Below are 16,584 nucleotides of genomic sequence, written 5' to 3' on the forward strand. Positions count from 1 at the left end.
GTCTGACACCTGATATCTGACTCCTGATGTTGGACACCTGATATCTGATGTCTCACTCCTGATTCTGGACATCTGATATCTGATGTCTGACTCCTGATGCTGACGTCAGACACCTGATATCTGATGTCTGACTCCTGATGGTTGACACCTGATAACTGATGTCTGACTCCTGATGTCGGACACCTCATATCTGATGTCTGACTCCTGATGTCTGACGCCTGAAGTCTGACATTTGATGTCTGAATCTTTATGCTGACTCCTGAAGCCTGACACCTGATGATTGACTTCTGATACCTGATGCCTGACACCTGAATCCTGATACCTGACACCTGATATCTGACTCCTGGTATCTGAGGTTTGATACCTGATGTCTGACTCCTAATACCAAAGGTCTGACACCTAAAGCCTGAACCTGATATCTGATGTCTGACGCCTGAGTCCTGATACCTGATGTCTGACAAATGATGCCTGATACCTGAGGCATAATGGAGATTTGAAGGAGGGAGCATGAAGGTTCAGTGGATAACAAATGGAGTTTGAGAGGAGGGAGGAGAAAGGATGTCCTAAAATGTACACCATAGCAGTATGCACTACCAGTTCTCAGAAGTGGAAAAAAAAACAATTTTCAGACTTAAACTACAATGAAAAGGATGCTAAATATATAATTGAATGTATATTGTAAAGTTGGTTTACTATGCATAATTAAACATTTTTTATTACAATATTAAAGTCTTTCATGTTCCTTTAAGACTAAACAATGTTTGGAGGCAAATTAACTACTTATTTTGTTGTAAAATGTGCACTTAGAAAATCTCAGTGTAGCTTCTGCCCGCATCTAGATAAGGTAGTAGACATGCTGGCAACTTAGCCTGCATTCTGCCTCTTCTGAGCATTGCCAAATCTGACTCCCAGTTTATCTAGTATTCACTTAATAGTAAACCAGCTCATGTCACTCTAGAAGTTTTATGACATCAAGCTAGATAAGCCTTTCTGTACAGACCTGGTCTCCCTTGTTAGGCTGTGACGGGAAGTAATGGACACTGAACAAAGCTAAAAAAAAAAAAAAAAAAAAGGTAATTTCCTTTTTAAATGTTAACTGCTTAGTTTTGTTTTTTTATTACAACAATGAAACAGATTGTTTCATATCCATTATATTATTATGTTATACATGTCAGACAGAGTATGCAATACATGTTGGAATGCCCAAGCAGGCTTTGCTACATAGGGGAAACAACACATGGAGTAAAGATAGAATCAGAGCGACAATAAAAATCAACTATAGGAGGCAGAAATACTTTCCAACTAATTTTATTCATGCAGAGCAAACCACAAGTCAGCTTGTGTTTGAAATCATTGATAACCTTTCTATGGTAGTAGAGATTTGTTACTGAAGAAAATAAATATGTGGAGGATCATGCATTTAAACACACATAAGTGTATGGATAGGGATTATGATCTACATCTTTTTATTTTTATTTTTAATAATAATGTTATGATTTTAACTGATTCAGTCGTACACATAATATGATACACAATACTAGCCGTTATTAAATTGTAAAGGAATGTTGCCTTCGTATTAAAATATAAATGTGCCACACAAGGAGAGAGCATCTTTTATGGTGAAATAATTAAAAGGACAGTAAACAACTTATAATTATAAGGCAAGTCTGTTGTGTTGCTATAGAATAATGTATCAGCCAAGTCTTAACATTTTTAAAACCAATTAACATCCTTTTTTCTGCAATTTTTTTTCAATAGCCAAACGCCACCCACCATTTGCCTTATTTGCTGTATCCAATCTGGACGTGAGTCAGCAGACAAGCAGGCTAGCCATGGTCATAAAGTTAGTTACAGCCAATTAGGAAAAGATATCTAGCAGAGTCAGCAGGGTGTATTTCAAGTTCTGAGTATTTTCAGAGCTAATTTACATGAAAGGGGGGCAAAATAAATATAGAAAATATATTGCAAAGTTGTTTCATTATGTATTACTAAACATTGTATATACAAATCTCTAGGTGTTTACTGTCTCTTTAAGCATTTGTGTTTGTTGATTGGTAGTTGTGTAAACTATTTTGTGACTGGTTGGTATGCAAAGAACCAGGAACACTGAACCTTTATTAAATAGAAAGAAACACTATTTTTGTGATTTAAAGTGATTTCCTGTGACATCAGCACATCAGCAAACATACATATTAGCAAAATCTATTAAATAAAATTAAGCAGTCTAAAGCATTTTCTCATTTTTTTTATGTTTTTATTTTTTTAATTTTCAAATAATACCTGCAAGATCTGTACATTTTTAATGTAGTATAGATTTTTGTTAACTTTTGTCAGTTCTGAAAAGACTTTATTTTATTTGTGGAAGCATTTCAGACCTGTAGACCTAGCACTGTTACTGAAACATTTTGCTTAGCGATGTTGACATGTGTTTACACAAAAGCCATTCCAAAATCACTTTAGTGGGATTTTCTATCAGCACATCAATAAAAATAAATGTGCTTTGTTTCCTACCAGTCTGCTGGCTTTCCTTTGCGTTCTTGTATAATTACAAAAAACAATTATAGGAAGCAGGACGAACCATCAGGGAATATTTATTATTAAAAATAGATTTTGTATAATGTTTGCTGGATTATTTTTTGTCTTACAGTGATGGTAATTTTTGCATGTTTCAAAATCAGGTCTGGAACCTAAGCAATATTTTACAGGGACTTTAATTGATCACTTCTAATAAAGATGAGCTGTAACATACTTTTAATCTAGCCATGACATTCTAATGCCCCACGCTCCAGCCGCCCACTTGAAATCTCATATTTTTTGTGAGCTAACGGTTTGAAATTATTCTCCAAATGGTGCACTAGCTGCAAAAAAGTGCCATACGGCTAGAGCACCGATTGGAGAACAATTCAAACTCATACTTATTTACCAGACAAGTTAGAAGAAAATACAAGTTAAATTATAGTCAAAACATTTCAGTTTCATTTGCATTTGCTGCAAACTGAGTTTAAATCCTGTGAAATCCACCACACCAGAGAGCTTTATTACTTTCATTATGTTAAATTACTTGAAAGTGATGCATTATCGCTGTAAAAAGCTGACTAGAAAATATCACCTGAACATCTCTATGTAAAAAACGAAGATATTTTATCTCACAATTTCCTCAGTAGCCACATTCCATTGTAAAGGGCATTTAAAGTGAAGGAAAAGTTTTGTTAAGCAGCAATGGTATTTAGGATCCTTTTAATAACTCCAATCCAGTCGCTAGGTTTGTTTTTTACAAATATTTAGTTATTTAGGTATTTTTCTAACAATAGTTTTGTTACCGTTCCGTGCAGATTCTCCTCCCACCCTCAAGTTCCGGGTTTATGATACTGTGACGTATAGAGCGGTCCCACCCGCTCTATACGTGTCTACTACGCTCGTGCACATCGAGCATGGAATAACAGCGCATGCGCATCATTTGTTCTCAGCGATCTTTGCGCATGCGTTAATCCCGGTTGTCGCTCTCTACTGCGCATGCGAAAATACTTAGCAAGTTCCTCGGCAGCTCCTACTATGACTACTACCTAAAGTTTATACTGCGCATGCGCGAAATGAGGACGCGCGCGGATGGAAAATGAGAAGTAGAAAATGTTACGCATGCGCATATAGACTCATCTGTTGATGACGAAATTTGACGGCCGCCTAACGGCCAGAGAATCAATTGGATGGCTCAACCACGTGATAGTTCTTTATAAAAAAAAAACATTGAACGGGTTGATTTTCGGAAAGCCGATTACATGACAATAAAATAAGATATCTCAGGTAATATATATTTTGGGGAATATTGATGAATGAAACTTATATTTATTTGCCTTGATATCTATAATTGTTTATAATAGGGTGTTTGACTTTACCTTCACTTTAAGCAGCCATTCAGGATTCCAGTGCTGGGACTTGCAAGGGAGCATGTATCTGGCATGCGCTGCAGTTACTTTATTTCCCTCAGTTTAAGGAAGTTTACTGAGAATACTTGTGAAATTGCAGTGAAATCCCTTAAAGGGACATTATACACTAGATTTTTCTTTGCATAAATGTTTTGTAGATTATCCCTTTTTATAGCCTATATAGTTTTGTTTGTTTTTTAAATGTATAGTTTTGCCTATTTTTAAATAACATTACGCTGATTTTCAAACTCCTAACCAAGCCTCAAAGTTTTAGGAGAATACTGATATATACCTACTCCAGATTGCTCCTGTTTGTGTAAAGAGTCTTTTTATATGCAGAGGAAGGTCTGCTTTTTTTGCTATAGAACCACTTACAGTGGGTGTTCCAGCTAATTTTTTCAACAGAGCTAAACTGGGAGCTTCTAAGTAAGTTTTTAAATGGTTTTATACTGGATTTTTATATCAGTATCTGTGCATATTATTCTTTATAGCAGTGTCTATTACATGCAGTTAAATAAAAATTGGCGTATGCTGTCCCTTTAAAGGGACACTGAACCCAATTTTTTTCTTTCGTGATTCAGATAGAGCATGGCATTTTAAGCAACTTTCTAATTGACTCCTATTATCACATTTTCTTCATTCTCTTGGTATCTTTATGAAATGCAAGAATGTAAGTTTAGATGCCGGCCCATTTTTGGTGAACAACCTGGGTTGTCCTTTCTGATTGGTGGATACATTCATCCACCAATAAAAAAGTGCTGTCCAGAGTTCTGAATAAAAAAAAAGCTTAGATGCCTTCTTTTTCAAATAAAGATAGCAAGAGAACGAAGAAAATTTGATAATAGGAGTAAATTAGAAAGTTGCTTAAAATTGCATGCTCTATCTGAATCATGAAAGAAAAATTTTGAGTTTAGTGTCCCTTTAAGATTACAGTAAAGCACTGATGATGTTTCCGGCTGAATGATGAATGATGGTGTTTCCCCCCCGACAGACCCCTGCACTGCAACTACATTGTTAATGTGCTGAAGAGGCACTCTACTGTGTTAAGTAGCGGCATAACTGACCAAATATACAAGACTGTTGCAAAATAAAAGCTCACAAGATAAGTATTTGAGTGGCACTATTATGGGGAGCTGAGGGGTAGTAAGCAGTAAAAGATAAATGATATATGAATCTTTGTGGAATATGTGTAGATAGTCTCTTAGTAAAGTCTGTATAAATAGTCTATTATAAATCAGATAGCACACTCATGCATTTAATTAAAAAGATAATTTTTACTATATAAAAAATAATAAAGAATAAAATAGAATCAAATCGAAAATAAAATATACAAAACATTTTTTTTTCAACTGACACACTATGAATGTATAAATAAATATAAAATGAGTTGTATAATCTTACATAAAGAATATATGGTGTGGCCCCACCGGATTAAAATATATTAGAAATTTATTTTTTAAAAGGTTTCTTTTATATTATTCATATGATACATATAGTCTTTCCAAGTTGTGGTCTTTGACCACAACTTGAGAGAGTGTGGTGTAATTTCTGACTTGGCTTTGAGGATTAGAAAAGGGTCCAGATTACCATTTATTTCATAGCTTATGCAAAATAAAAGCTAATTTGTATGAAATAATTTAAAAATAATAACATCTATAAACTTTAAATTACTAAAGGGCATTTGACCAAGTCAAAAGCTATCAGCAGCAGTTTTATGAAATACATTCAGCTATGTCAGCTGCAGAACAAGCCACATATCCCAATTGTACGTCAAGTGAGTTTTTATGAAAAAACACTTTTTTCTATTTTAAATTACCTTAAAACTGTTTGACCACTTTAATTGGAGTTTGGCAGTTTTAGAAGTCACTGGTAATAGCTACAAAACTGCCAAATCAATCACATTTTTTGTTTCAAAATTATGAAACTTTCAACATTTTAATTTAAACAGAAACTGTATTCAAACTTTAAAAAAAAAAAAATCTATTTAAATATATATACCTGTATATATATATATATATATATATATATATATATATATATATATATATATATATATATATATATATATCTACAGTGGGGCAAAAAAGTATTTAGTCAGCCACCAATTGTGCAAGTTCTCCCACTTAAGAAGATGAGAGAGGCCTGTAATTTTCATCATAGGTATACCTCAACTATGAGAGACAAAATGTGGAAACAAATCCAGACAATCACATTGTCTGATTTGGAAAGAATTTATTTTCAAATTATGGTGGAAAATAAGTATTTGGTCAATATCAAAAGTTCATCTCAATACTTTGTTATATATCCTTTGTTGGTAATGACAGAGGTCAGTCGTTTTCTGTAAGTCTTCACAAGGTTGTCACACACTGTTGCTGATATGTTGGCCCATTCCTGCATGCAGATCTCCTCAAGAGCAGTGATGTTTTGGGGCTGTCGCTGGGCAACACAGACTTTCAACTCCCTCCAAAGGTTTTCTATGGGGTTGAGATCTGGAGACTGGCTAGACCACTCCAGGACCTTGAAATGCTTCTTACGAAGCCACTCCTTCGTTGCCCGGGTGGTGTGTTTGGGATCATTGTCATGCTGAAAGACCCAGCCACGTTTCATCTTCAATGCCCTTGCTGATGGAAGGAGGTTTGCACTCAAAATCTCACGATACATGGCCCCATTCATTCTTTCATGTACACAGATCAGTCGTCCTGTTCCCTTTGCAGAGAAACAGCCCCAAAGCATGATGTTGCCATCCCCATGCTTCACAGTAGGTATGGTGTTCTTTGGTTGCAACTCAGCATTCTCTCTCCTCCAAACACGACGAGTTGTGTTTCTACCAAACAGTTCTACTTTGGTTTCATCTGACCATATGACATTCTCCCAATCCACTTCTGGATAATCCAAATGCTCTCTAGCATACTTCAGACGGGCCCGGACAGTACTGGCTTAAGCAGGGGGACACGTCTGGCACTGCAGGATCTGAGTCCCTGGCGGCGTAGTGTGTTACTGATGGTAGCCTTTGTTACGTTGGTCCCAGCTCTCTGCAGGTCATTCACTAGGTCCCCCCATGTGGTTCTGGGATGTTTGCTCACCGTTCTTGTGATCATTTTGACCCTACGGGGTGAGATCTTGCGTGGAGCCCCAGATCGAGGGAGATTATCAGTGGTCTTGTATGTCTTCCATTTTCTAATTATTGCTCCCACAGTTGATTTCTTCACACCAAGCTGCATGCCTATTGCAGATTCAGTCTTCCCAGCCTGGTGCAGGTCTAGAATTTTGTTTCTGGTGTCCTTCGACAGCTCTTTGGTCTTCACCATAGTGGAGTTTGGAGTGTGACTGTTTGAGGTTGTGGACAGGTGTCTTTTATACTGATAACAAGTTCAAACAGGTGCCAATAATACAGGTAATGAGTGGAGGACAGAGGAGCCTCTTAAAGAAGAAGATACAGGTCTGTGAGAGCCAGAAATCTTGCTTGTTTGTAGGTGACCAAATACTTATATTCCACCATAATATGCAAATAAATTCTTTCCAAATCAGACAATGTGATTGTCTGGATTTGTTTCCACATTTTGTCTCTCATAGTTGAGGTATACCTATGATGAAAATTACAGGTCTCTCTCATCTTCTTAAGTGGGAGAACAATTGGTGGCTGACTAAATACTTTTTTGCCCCACTGTATATATATATATATATATATATATATATATATACATATATATATATATATATATATATATATATATATACACACATACATATATATATATATATATATATATATATATATATACAGTATCTCACAAAAGTGAGTACACCCCTCACATTTTTGTAAATATTTTATTATATCTTTTCATGTGACAACACTGAAGAAATGACACTTTGCTACAATGTAAACCTATATAAAAATAAACACAGAGCGCCCATAGCGAAGTAGGTAGTGAGTGTACAGCCCGTATAACAGTGTGAATTTGCTGTCCCCTCATAACTCAACACACAGCCATTAATGTCTAAACCATTGGCAACAAAAGTGAGTACACCCCTAAGTGGAAATGTACAAATTGGGCCCAATTAGCCATTTTCCATCCCCAGTGTCATGTGACTCGTTAGTGTTACAAGGTCGGTGTAAATGGGGAGCATATGTGTTAAATTTGGTGTTATCGCTCCCACAATCTCTCATACTGGTCACTGGAAGTTCAACATGGCACCTCCTGGCAAAGAACTCTCTGAGGATCTGAACAAAAGAATTGTTGCTCTACATAAAGATGGCCTAGACTATAAGAAGATTGCCAAGTCCCTGAAACTGAGCTGCAGCACGGTGGGCAAGACCATGCAGCGGCCTCACAGGACTCCACTCAGAACAGGCCTCGCCATGGTCGACCAAAGAAGTTGAGTGCACATGCTCAGCGTCATATCCAGAGGTTGTCTTTGGAAAATAGATGTATGAGTACTGCCAGCATTGTTGCAGAGGTTGAAGGGGTGGAGGGTCAGCCTGTCAGTGCTCAGACCATACGCCGCACACTGCATCAAATTGGTCTGCATGGCTGTCGTTCCAAAAGGAAGCCTCTTCTAAAGATGATGCACAAGAAAGCCTGCAAACAGCTTGCTGAAGACAAGCAGACTAAGGACATGGATTACTGGAACCATGTCCTGTGGTCAGATGATACCAAGTTAAACCTATTTGGTTCAGATAGTGTCAAGCGTGTGTAGAGGCAACCAGGTGAGGAGTACATTGACAAGTGTGTCTTTCCTACAGTCAAGCATGGTGGTGGGAGTGTCATGGTCTGGGCCTTTATGAGTGCTGCCGGCACTGGGGAGCTGCAGTTCATTGAGGGAACCATAAATGCCAACATGTACTGTGACATACTGAAGCAGTATGAAGCAGAGACTGGGCCACAGGGCAGTATTCTAACATGATAACGACCCCAAAACACACCTCCAAGACGACCACTGCCTTGCTAAAGAAGCTGACGGTAAAGGTGATGGACTGGCCAAGTATGTCTCCAGACCTAAACCCTATTGAGCATCTGTGGGGCATCCTCAAACGGAATGTGGGGGAGTGCAAGGTCTCTAACATCCCCAGCTCTGTGATGTCATCATGGAGGAGTGGAAGAGGACTCCAGTGACAACCTGTGAAGCTCTGGTGAACTCCATCCACAAGAGGGTTAAGGCCCACACAAAATCTTGAAACTTTGGGCCCAGTTTGGACATTTCCACTTAGGGGTGTACTCACTTTTGTTGCCAACGGTTTAGACATTAATAGCTGTGTGTTGAGTTATTTAGAGGGGACAGCAAATTTACACTGTTATACAGGCTGTACACTCACTATTTTACATTGTAGCAAAGTGTAATTTCTTCAGTGTTGTCATATATATATATATATACACACACATACATACATACATACACACAAAACACCGAAGGGGACTGAACTCTCAGACTGGACTGGGTACACATTTCATGACCCTGCAACATGCTCAGCCCTGGGTGCTCAATGGCACTCGCAGGAAGCTGTGCTGTCCTCAGAGTCACAGGCAGTTAGCCCCAGACAGGTCTGGGTGCAAGGCCCATAGGGAAAATTACAAAACAAATTAATACAACACACAGAGAAAGTTCAGCACTCACTTACAAACTCTCAGCTAAGATTAAAAGCAAAAATGGAAGGGTTAGTTACCGCATCTGGCTAAATGGGACAAGCCCAGGTACCACATCAAAGTCCATTCCAAAACCTGGGTCCCTAAACCAACCAAGCTCTCAATCAAACAAACTGGGAACAAGTGAAGGGTGCAGCTCGTTTGTATTATACATTTAGGGCCAGATTATGAGTGGAGCACAAGCGTTTGCACGCTAGCGATATCAGGTTTTCGCGATCATTTGCACGCGGGTTAAATTGCACTGGTATTACAAATTGAAAGTAAATGTGATCTCTTGGGTGCAATTCAATTCAGCTGTGGTTAACTGTTTCGCAAGACAAAAAATGTCTCACAAAACACATCAAAAATACATTACAAAGTACAGTTAAACTCATAATAACAACATCTAATCAAAATTATTAAAAAAAATATTGCACAAAAAAGTTATAAGGGCTCAGACAGACAAAGGGCTTTAACATAGAGATACATACGTATACAAGTCTAAAGATGGATATGTATGTATATATACGGTAAATGTCTTTAGATGTGTACATATGTAAGTGTGTATATAAGTGCATTGGAGCCCTTTGCAGTTAAGTAGATGAAAACCTAAAAAAAAATATTTATGCAATATTCATTTTTAATAAAAGTTTTAACTTTGTATTTACTGTAAATATTTCACATTCTATGTGAATATGTTCTAAGTATTTAGAAATAGATATTTATATATATATATATATATATATATATATATATATATATATGTAATCTGTATATATATATATATATACCTATATATAATTTTATATATATATAATATATTTGTATAGGTACAGATATATATGTTAACAAAATATCAGACTTATATAGAAATATTTATTTCTGAATAAATAGAACATATTCTTCTATGTGAAGAACATTGGAATGTGAAATATTCATATTTTCATGTCGGGTTAGCGCACATAAGAATATGTGATCGGGTTTTAGGGGAGTACTTCTATGGGTGAAGTAGTTATTGCGCAATATCCTAAATTCTGCTTTTTGTGCACGTTGGGTTAGCGTGAAAGAGATAACTCGTAATACCAGAGCAAACGGCTGCTGATATTGGCCTAGTTTCCATTGAGGTGCTAAAGTTTGGAAACTGTTGGTAAAAACATTTATCTCCAAGTCTATGGAGAAGTTTTATGTTACCACCAGTTTCCAAACGTTACCACCTTAATAGAAACTAGGCCATTGAGGTATAACCCAAAATCAGAAGCAGTCAATAAACGAAATTGCTTCCAACAGCATATTTATCGGTTTGCGACCTCGCTCAAACCTAGTTACATCTCAATGGAAACGAACCCAAAGTATTGGAAAGAGACCTTGCAGATTTCTCACGGCTATTTTCATAGCTGGCTACTGTTTTATTCTATAACAAGAGAGCAAAAATATCTTGTAATTACAAGGTGTTTAGTGTTCCTTTAAAGGGATATGAAACCCAAAAGTTTGCTTTTGTGATCCAGATAAAGATAATTTAGTTGTATTATCAAATTTGCTTTGTTTCCATGATATTCTTTGTTGAAGAGATACTAGGTTGGTGTCTGGAGCACTACATGACAGGAAATATTGCTGCCATCTAGTGCTCTTTCAAATGTATACCATGTTTGCAAAACTGCTGCCATATAATGCTCCAGACACGTGCACACTCCTAAGCTTACATACCTGCTTTTCAAAAAAAGATATCAAGAGAACAAATAAAAATTGACAATAGAAGTAAATTAGAAAGTTGCTTAAAATGTTATGCCCTATATATCATGTAAGAAAGATTTTGGGTTTCATGTCCCTTTAAGACAGTATTATCCTAGGGACCACACACTCTAGTGCTGGCTATTTGTAACTTCCCAAAAGTGAATCATTTTTCTGTCAAAAGGCCAGATTCTCCAAAGCTCTCAGGTCTGGTGAGATTCTATAAGATACTTTGTTAGTATTACGAGGCCCTCGGGAGCTGTTTTAAAAGGCACTTTCTACCATGGGAACTGTATCATTAATGGGAGATCACTAATACACTTCATTTACAATATAAAGATCAGTCAAATAAATGGATGATTCATCTCCATGCTGGTTAGCTTAAAGGGACACTGTACTCAAATTTTTTCTTTCGTGATTCAGATAGAGCATGGAATTTTAGGCAACTTTCTAATTTACTGCTATTATCAATTTTTTTCATTCTCTTGGTATCTTTATTTGAAATGCAACAATGTAAGTTTAGATGCCGGCCCATTTTGGTGAACAACCTGGGTTGTCCTTGCTGATTAGTGGATACATTCATCCACCAATAAAAAAAAGTGCTGTCCAGAGTACTGAACAAAAAAAAAAAAAAAAAAAAAAAAAAAAGCTTAGATGCCTTCTTTTTCAAATAAAGATAGCAACAGAACGAATAAATATTCATAATAGGAGTAAATTAGAAAGTTGCTTAAAAAATTGGGTTCAGTGTCCCTTTAAATCTGAAGCACTTGACTGCAAATATGTGGTGTTATGCAATTGCTACTTACACAGTTTATTTTCTCTTTGTATTGCAGGCAGACCACCTGAGACGTTGACTCTTGATTCCTAAGAGTTTTACAGTCCTGAAATATATATGAACATAAAATGTTAGCTATAAAGAGCAGAGTGAAAGGCAGGAAAAACAGCATATCCACAAATCTTTCAAAGTTTATATATAAATATATATAGGGTTGCCACCCGTCCCTTAAAATGCAGAACACTTATAAGTTACACATGCTGCAGGGTGTGCAGGGAGGAATAGGAATAGTGCTGTACAGAAACATAATACATGTTCTTCCCTGTACACCCTCTAGTGTGTGTAACTCATAAGTGTCCAGGAAACCATGGCTGAGGTGGCAACCCTATATATATATAATGTATTAGATAGATATATAAGCAATTACACAATAAAAGATAAAAAATTGCATAAAGAGAAATGTTTTAAAGAGTTATACTTGTTATTGCAAAGCTTTGTAAGTTTATAGTAGTTTTAGAGATAAACCCATTGAAAGCTGTCTTGACCATGTGTATTCATTTAAACAATCACAGTGTGGCAGGTAACCTAATTTTTTCCTTTCATGATTCAGACAGAGTATACAATTTTAAACAACTTTCCAACACCTAAAGGAGCAGCAATGCACATCTGGGAGCTAGCTGAACACATCAGTAAGCCAATGATAAGAGGTATATCTGTGCAGCCACCAATCAGCAGCAAGTTGTAGCTCTTGAGCCTACCTATGTATGCTTTTCAACAAAGGATACAAAAAACAAAGTAAATTGTCCCTTTAAGTATATCATTTGAAATAAAGTCCTTCTTGGGGGGTAGTGGAAAAGGCAACATTTTCATAGTAAAGGTAGGAAAAATAATTGCTCTTTTTTTATATATTATACTTAAGTAAACTTTTTTTATGGAGGATTTAATTTTGATGTAATGGACCTTTAACGGGATTTGAAACCATTTTACCATTTAAAAAAAAAGCTTCCAATTTACATCTAATATCAAATTTGATTTTGTTCCCATTACATTCTGTGTTGGATACCTAGGTAGGCATCTGGATCACTACAAGGCAGGAAATAGTGCTGCCATCTAGTGCTCCAGAAATAAGCAAGCTCCTAAGCCTATGTCCCTGAAAAGATACCAAGAGAATGAAGAAAAAAAATTATAATAGCATTAAATTAGAAAGTTGTTAAAAATCACTTGCTCTATCTGAATCATGAAATCTAAATTGTGGGTTTCAAATCTCTTTAACTGAACCTCTTCAGGCTGTGTTGATAGGTTGCTGTCAGTTTTGTCTAATGAGTAAAGCTGGAACATGAGTTTGCCTGTATTTCATGATAAGACATACTGATGTTTTCTAGACTTTAGTGAACCTGTTATGTAATAAAAAATAACACAGACACACAATAGAATTGGAATGTTCATAAGGCATTTTGCAGCTTAGAGATAAATGTCAGGATGCTGACGTGTAGATTGCAGGCGCGCCCCTGATAATTTATGAATAGCAGTGACATAATGATGTCAAGTGTTGCACTGCAGACAAAAAATGTGTGTAGCTATAATATTTACAAAAATTTTATAATATATATATTATTATATATAAATTTCCAAGTTAATCCAATCCAATCACAAAATGCATATGCTTGTGCACTTAAAGGTACATGAAACCCAATATTTTTCTTTCATGATTCAGATAGAGAATACAATTTTAAACAACTTTCTAATGTACTTCTATTATCTAATCTGTTTCATTCTCTTGGTATCATTTGTTGAAGGAGCAGCAATGTACTACTGGTTTCTAACTGAACACATGGGTGAGCCAATCACATTCAATATATATATGCAGCCACCAATCAACAGCTAGAACCTAGTTTCTCTGCTGCTCATGAACTTGCCTAGATAAACCTTTCAGCAAATGATAACAAGAGAAGGAAGCAAATTAAATAATAGAAGTAAATTGGAAAGTTGTTTAAAATCGTATTCTCTATCTGAATCATGAATGAACATTTTTGGGTTTCATGTCCCTTTAAGCTGATGCTCAGTAGGAGCTGGAGCATCAGAAAGTGTAAAGTGTGCATACATATTATACCTTATGATAATGGTAGTATATTACAAAGTTGTTGTTTTTTTAATTACATGCTTTATCTGAATCATAAAACTTTACATTTGACTTTAGTGGCCCTTTAAATGTACATGATTCTGATAGAGCATGCAATTGTAAACAACTTTCCAATGTCATTATTTTATCTCATTTGCATCTCTTGGTATAATTTGTTGAAAAGCATAAATAGGTAGGAGCAGTAGTGACCTAATGGAAGCTAGCTGCTGATTGGTGGCTGCAAATATATGTCTTTTGTTATTGGCTCATCTAATGTGTTCAGCTAGCTCCTAGTAGTGCATAGCTGCTCTTTCAACAAAGGATATCAAGAGAATGAAGCAAATTTGATACTAGAAGTAAATTTGATTATTGTATACTCTGAATCATAAAAAATAAATTGTGTTTCATGTCTTTAATTAATTTAACTTATTTACAATGTGAATTGTATTGTCACACTTTTACCCATAATAAGCATAAGCTACTTGCATATAGCCTTTGTACCATATATAATAATCATATTCAAGAGCCAAACCATACTTAAAGGGACAGTCAACACCAGAATTTTTGTTGTTTAAAAAGATAGCTAATCCCTTTATTACCCATTCCCCAGTTTTGCACAACCAACAATGTTATATTAATGTACTTTTTACCTCTGTAATTATCTTGTATCTAAGCTTCTGCTGACTGCCCCCTTATTTCAGTTCTTTTGACAGACATGCAGTTTAACCAATCAGTGCTCACTCCTAGGTCACTTTACGTGCATGAGCTCAATGTTATCTATATGAAACATGTGAACTAATGCCCTCTAGTGGTCAAAATGTATTCAGATTAGAGGCAGTCTTCAAGGTCTAAGAAATTAGCATATGAACCTCCTAGTTTTAGCTTTCAACTAAGAATACCAAGAGAACAAAGCAAAATTGGTGATAAAAGTAAATTGGGAAGTTGTTTAAAATTGCATACCCTATTTAAATCATGAAAGTTTTTTTTGGACTTGACTGTCCCTTTAAAGGGACAGTTTACCCTACATATTCTCCCCTTTAATTTGTTTCCAAAGATCCTTTTTTTTTTAGGTTTTATTATTTTAATAACACATAACATTAAATATAATAAAACGACAAAAGCATTGCCTCTCAAATACACCAACAGCGGAAAATACAGAATGTATGAGCCATGGCCCATGCCGTCATGGAATGTCTCTTAGATGGTAAATTTTTCCTCAAATAAGTCCCAAACAAGTCTGTCTGGTCCAGCATTGAACGCATAAGGGATAATAGTTATCTGGTAGGGTTGCCACCTCGGCCATGTTTTCATGGAAACTTATGAGTTACACATGCTGCAGGGTAAGCAGGGCAGAACATGTATTGTGCGTCTGGACAGCACATGAATAGTGCTGATAAACAGCACAATACATGTTTCTCCCTGCACACCCTGCAGCATGTGTAACTCATAAGTTTCCATGAAAACATGGCAGAGGTGGCAACCCTATATTCTGGGGAGGGCAAGAGGCAATAGGACAAATAAAAGGTACAAAGATAAGGTAATTGAACCATTAGTACAGTAGATATTCTATAAAGAGAAATTCAAAACAGTTATAATAGATATAAAATATGAGCAGGATATATGTCAATAAGTATAGCATGACCCTATGTGCAGAATTATATAACATTATTTTCTATGTTTACTGGTCCTTTAACGACCAAAGACGTGTCAGGCACATTCTACAAAAAGTGTCAGGTAAAGACCAAGGACATGCCTGACATGTCCTCTGGGGTTTCAAGCGGTGGAAGCGATCATGATCGCTTCCATGCGCTTTCAAGGTATTGCAGTGATACCTCGATATTGAGGCATCACTGCAATACACTTTTTAACCCACCGATGCAGAGAGCCACTCTGTGGCCCTCTCTGCATCGGCCAGCGATGGTGCAGATCGTTGGTGGGTGGGAGCCATAGCAGGGAGGCGAGTGGGCTTCCCATCACTAGTTGATTTCTGTGTCCCTCAAATGCACGCAATTGTGCGGGAGCGCATGAGGAGGCAGGGGTGTGCGCACACGTACGTGTGCACGCACCCTACATTTATATTCAATGAAATGTATGGGAAGGAGGGAGAGAGAGAGGGAGGGGGAATAAATGTTGAAAGGGAAAGGGATCTGGGAGGGGGGGCAGGTACACTACAGAAAAATGATTTCTTTTACATAAAAAAATAAGAAAAAATAAAAAAAATTCAGCAAGCTGGGTACTGGCAGACAGCTGCCAGTACCCAAGATGGCAGCATATAGGTAGAGGGGGGGAGGGTTAGAGAGCCGTTTGGGGGGGTCAGGGAGATTAGGAGGTATGGGGGGATCCAACATTGCAGAATAAATATTAAAAAAAAGCCTTTTATTTTAGTACTGGCAGACTTTCTGTTAGTACTTAAGATTG

The 16,584-nt window shown here is 36.6% G+C and overlaps 1 protein-coding gene across 1 annotated transcript in view; it reads right to left on the reverse strand.

Moving 5' to 3' along the window:
• CD34 (CD34 molecule) overlaps nt 1-16,584 on the reverse strand; it is a 136,276-nt gene that overhangs the window by 30,386 nt on the left and 89,306 nt on the right. Inside the window, exon 4 of the mRNA XM_053706685.1 lies at nt 12,079-12,153. Within this exon, the coding sequence (XP_053562660.1) occupies nt 12,079-12,153 (75 nt within the window). The remainder of the gene's footprint in view (nt 1-12,078; nt 12,154-16,584) is intronic.

The sequence above is a fragment of the Bombina bombina genome, chromosome 3 (assembly GCF_027579735.1).
Source record: "Bombina bombina isolate aBomBom1 chromosome 3, aBomBom1.pri, whole genome shotgun sequence".
Taxonomy (NCBI): Eukaryota; Metazoa; Chordata; class Amphibia; order Anura; family Bombinatoridae; genus Bombina; species Bombina bombina.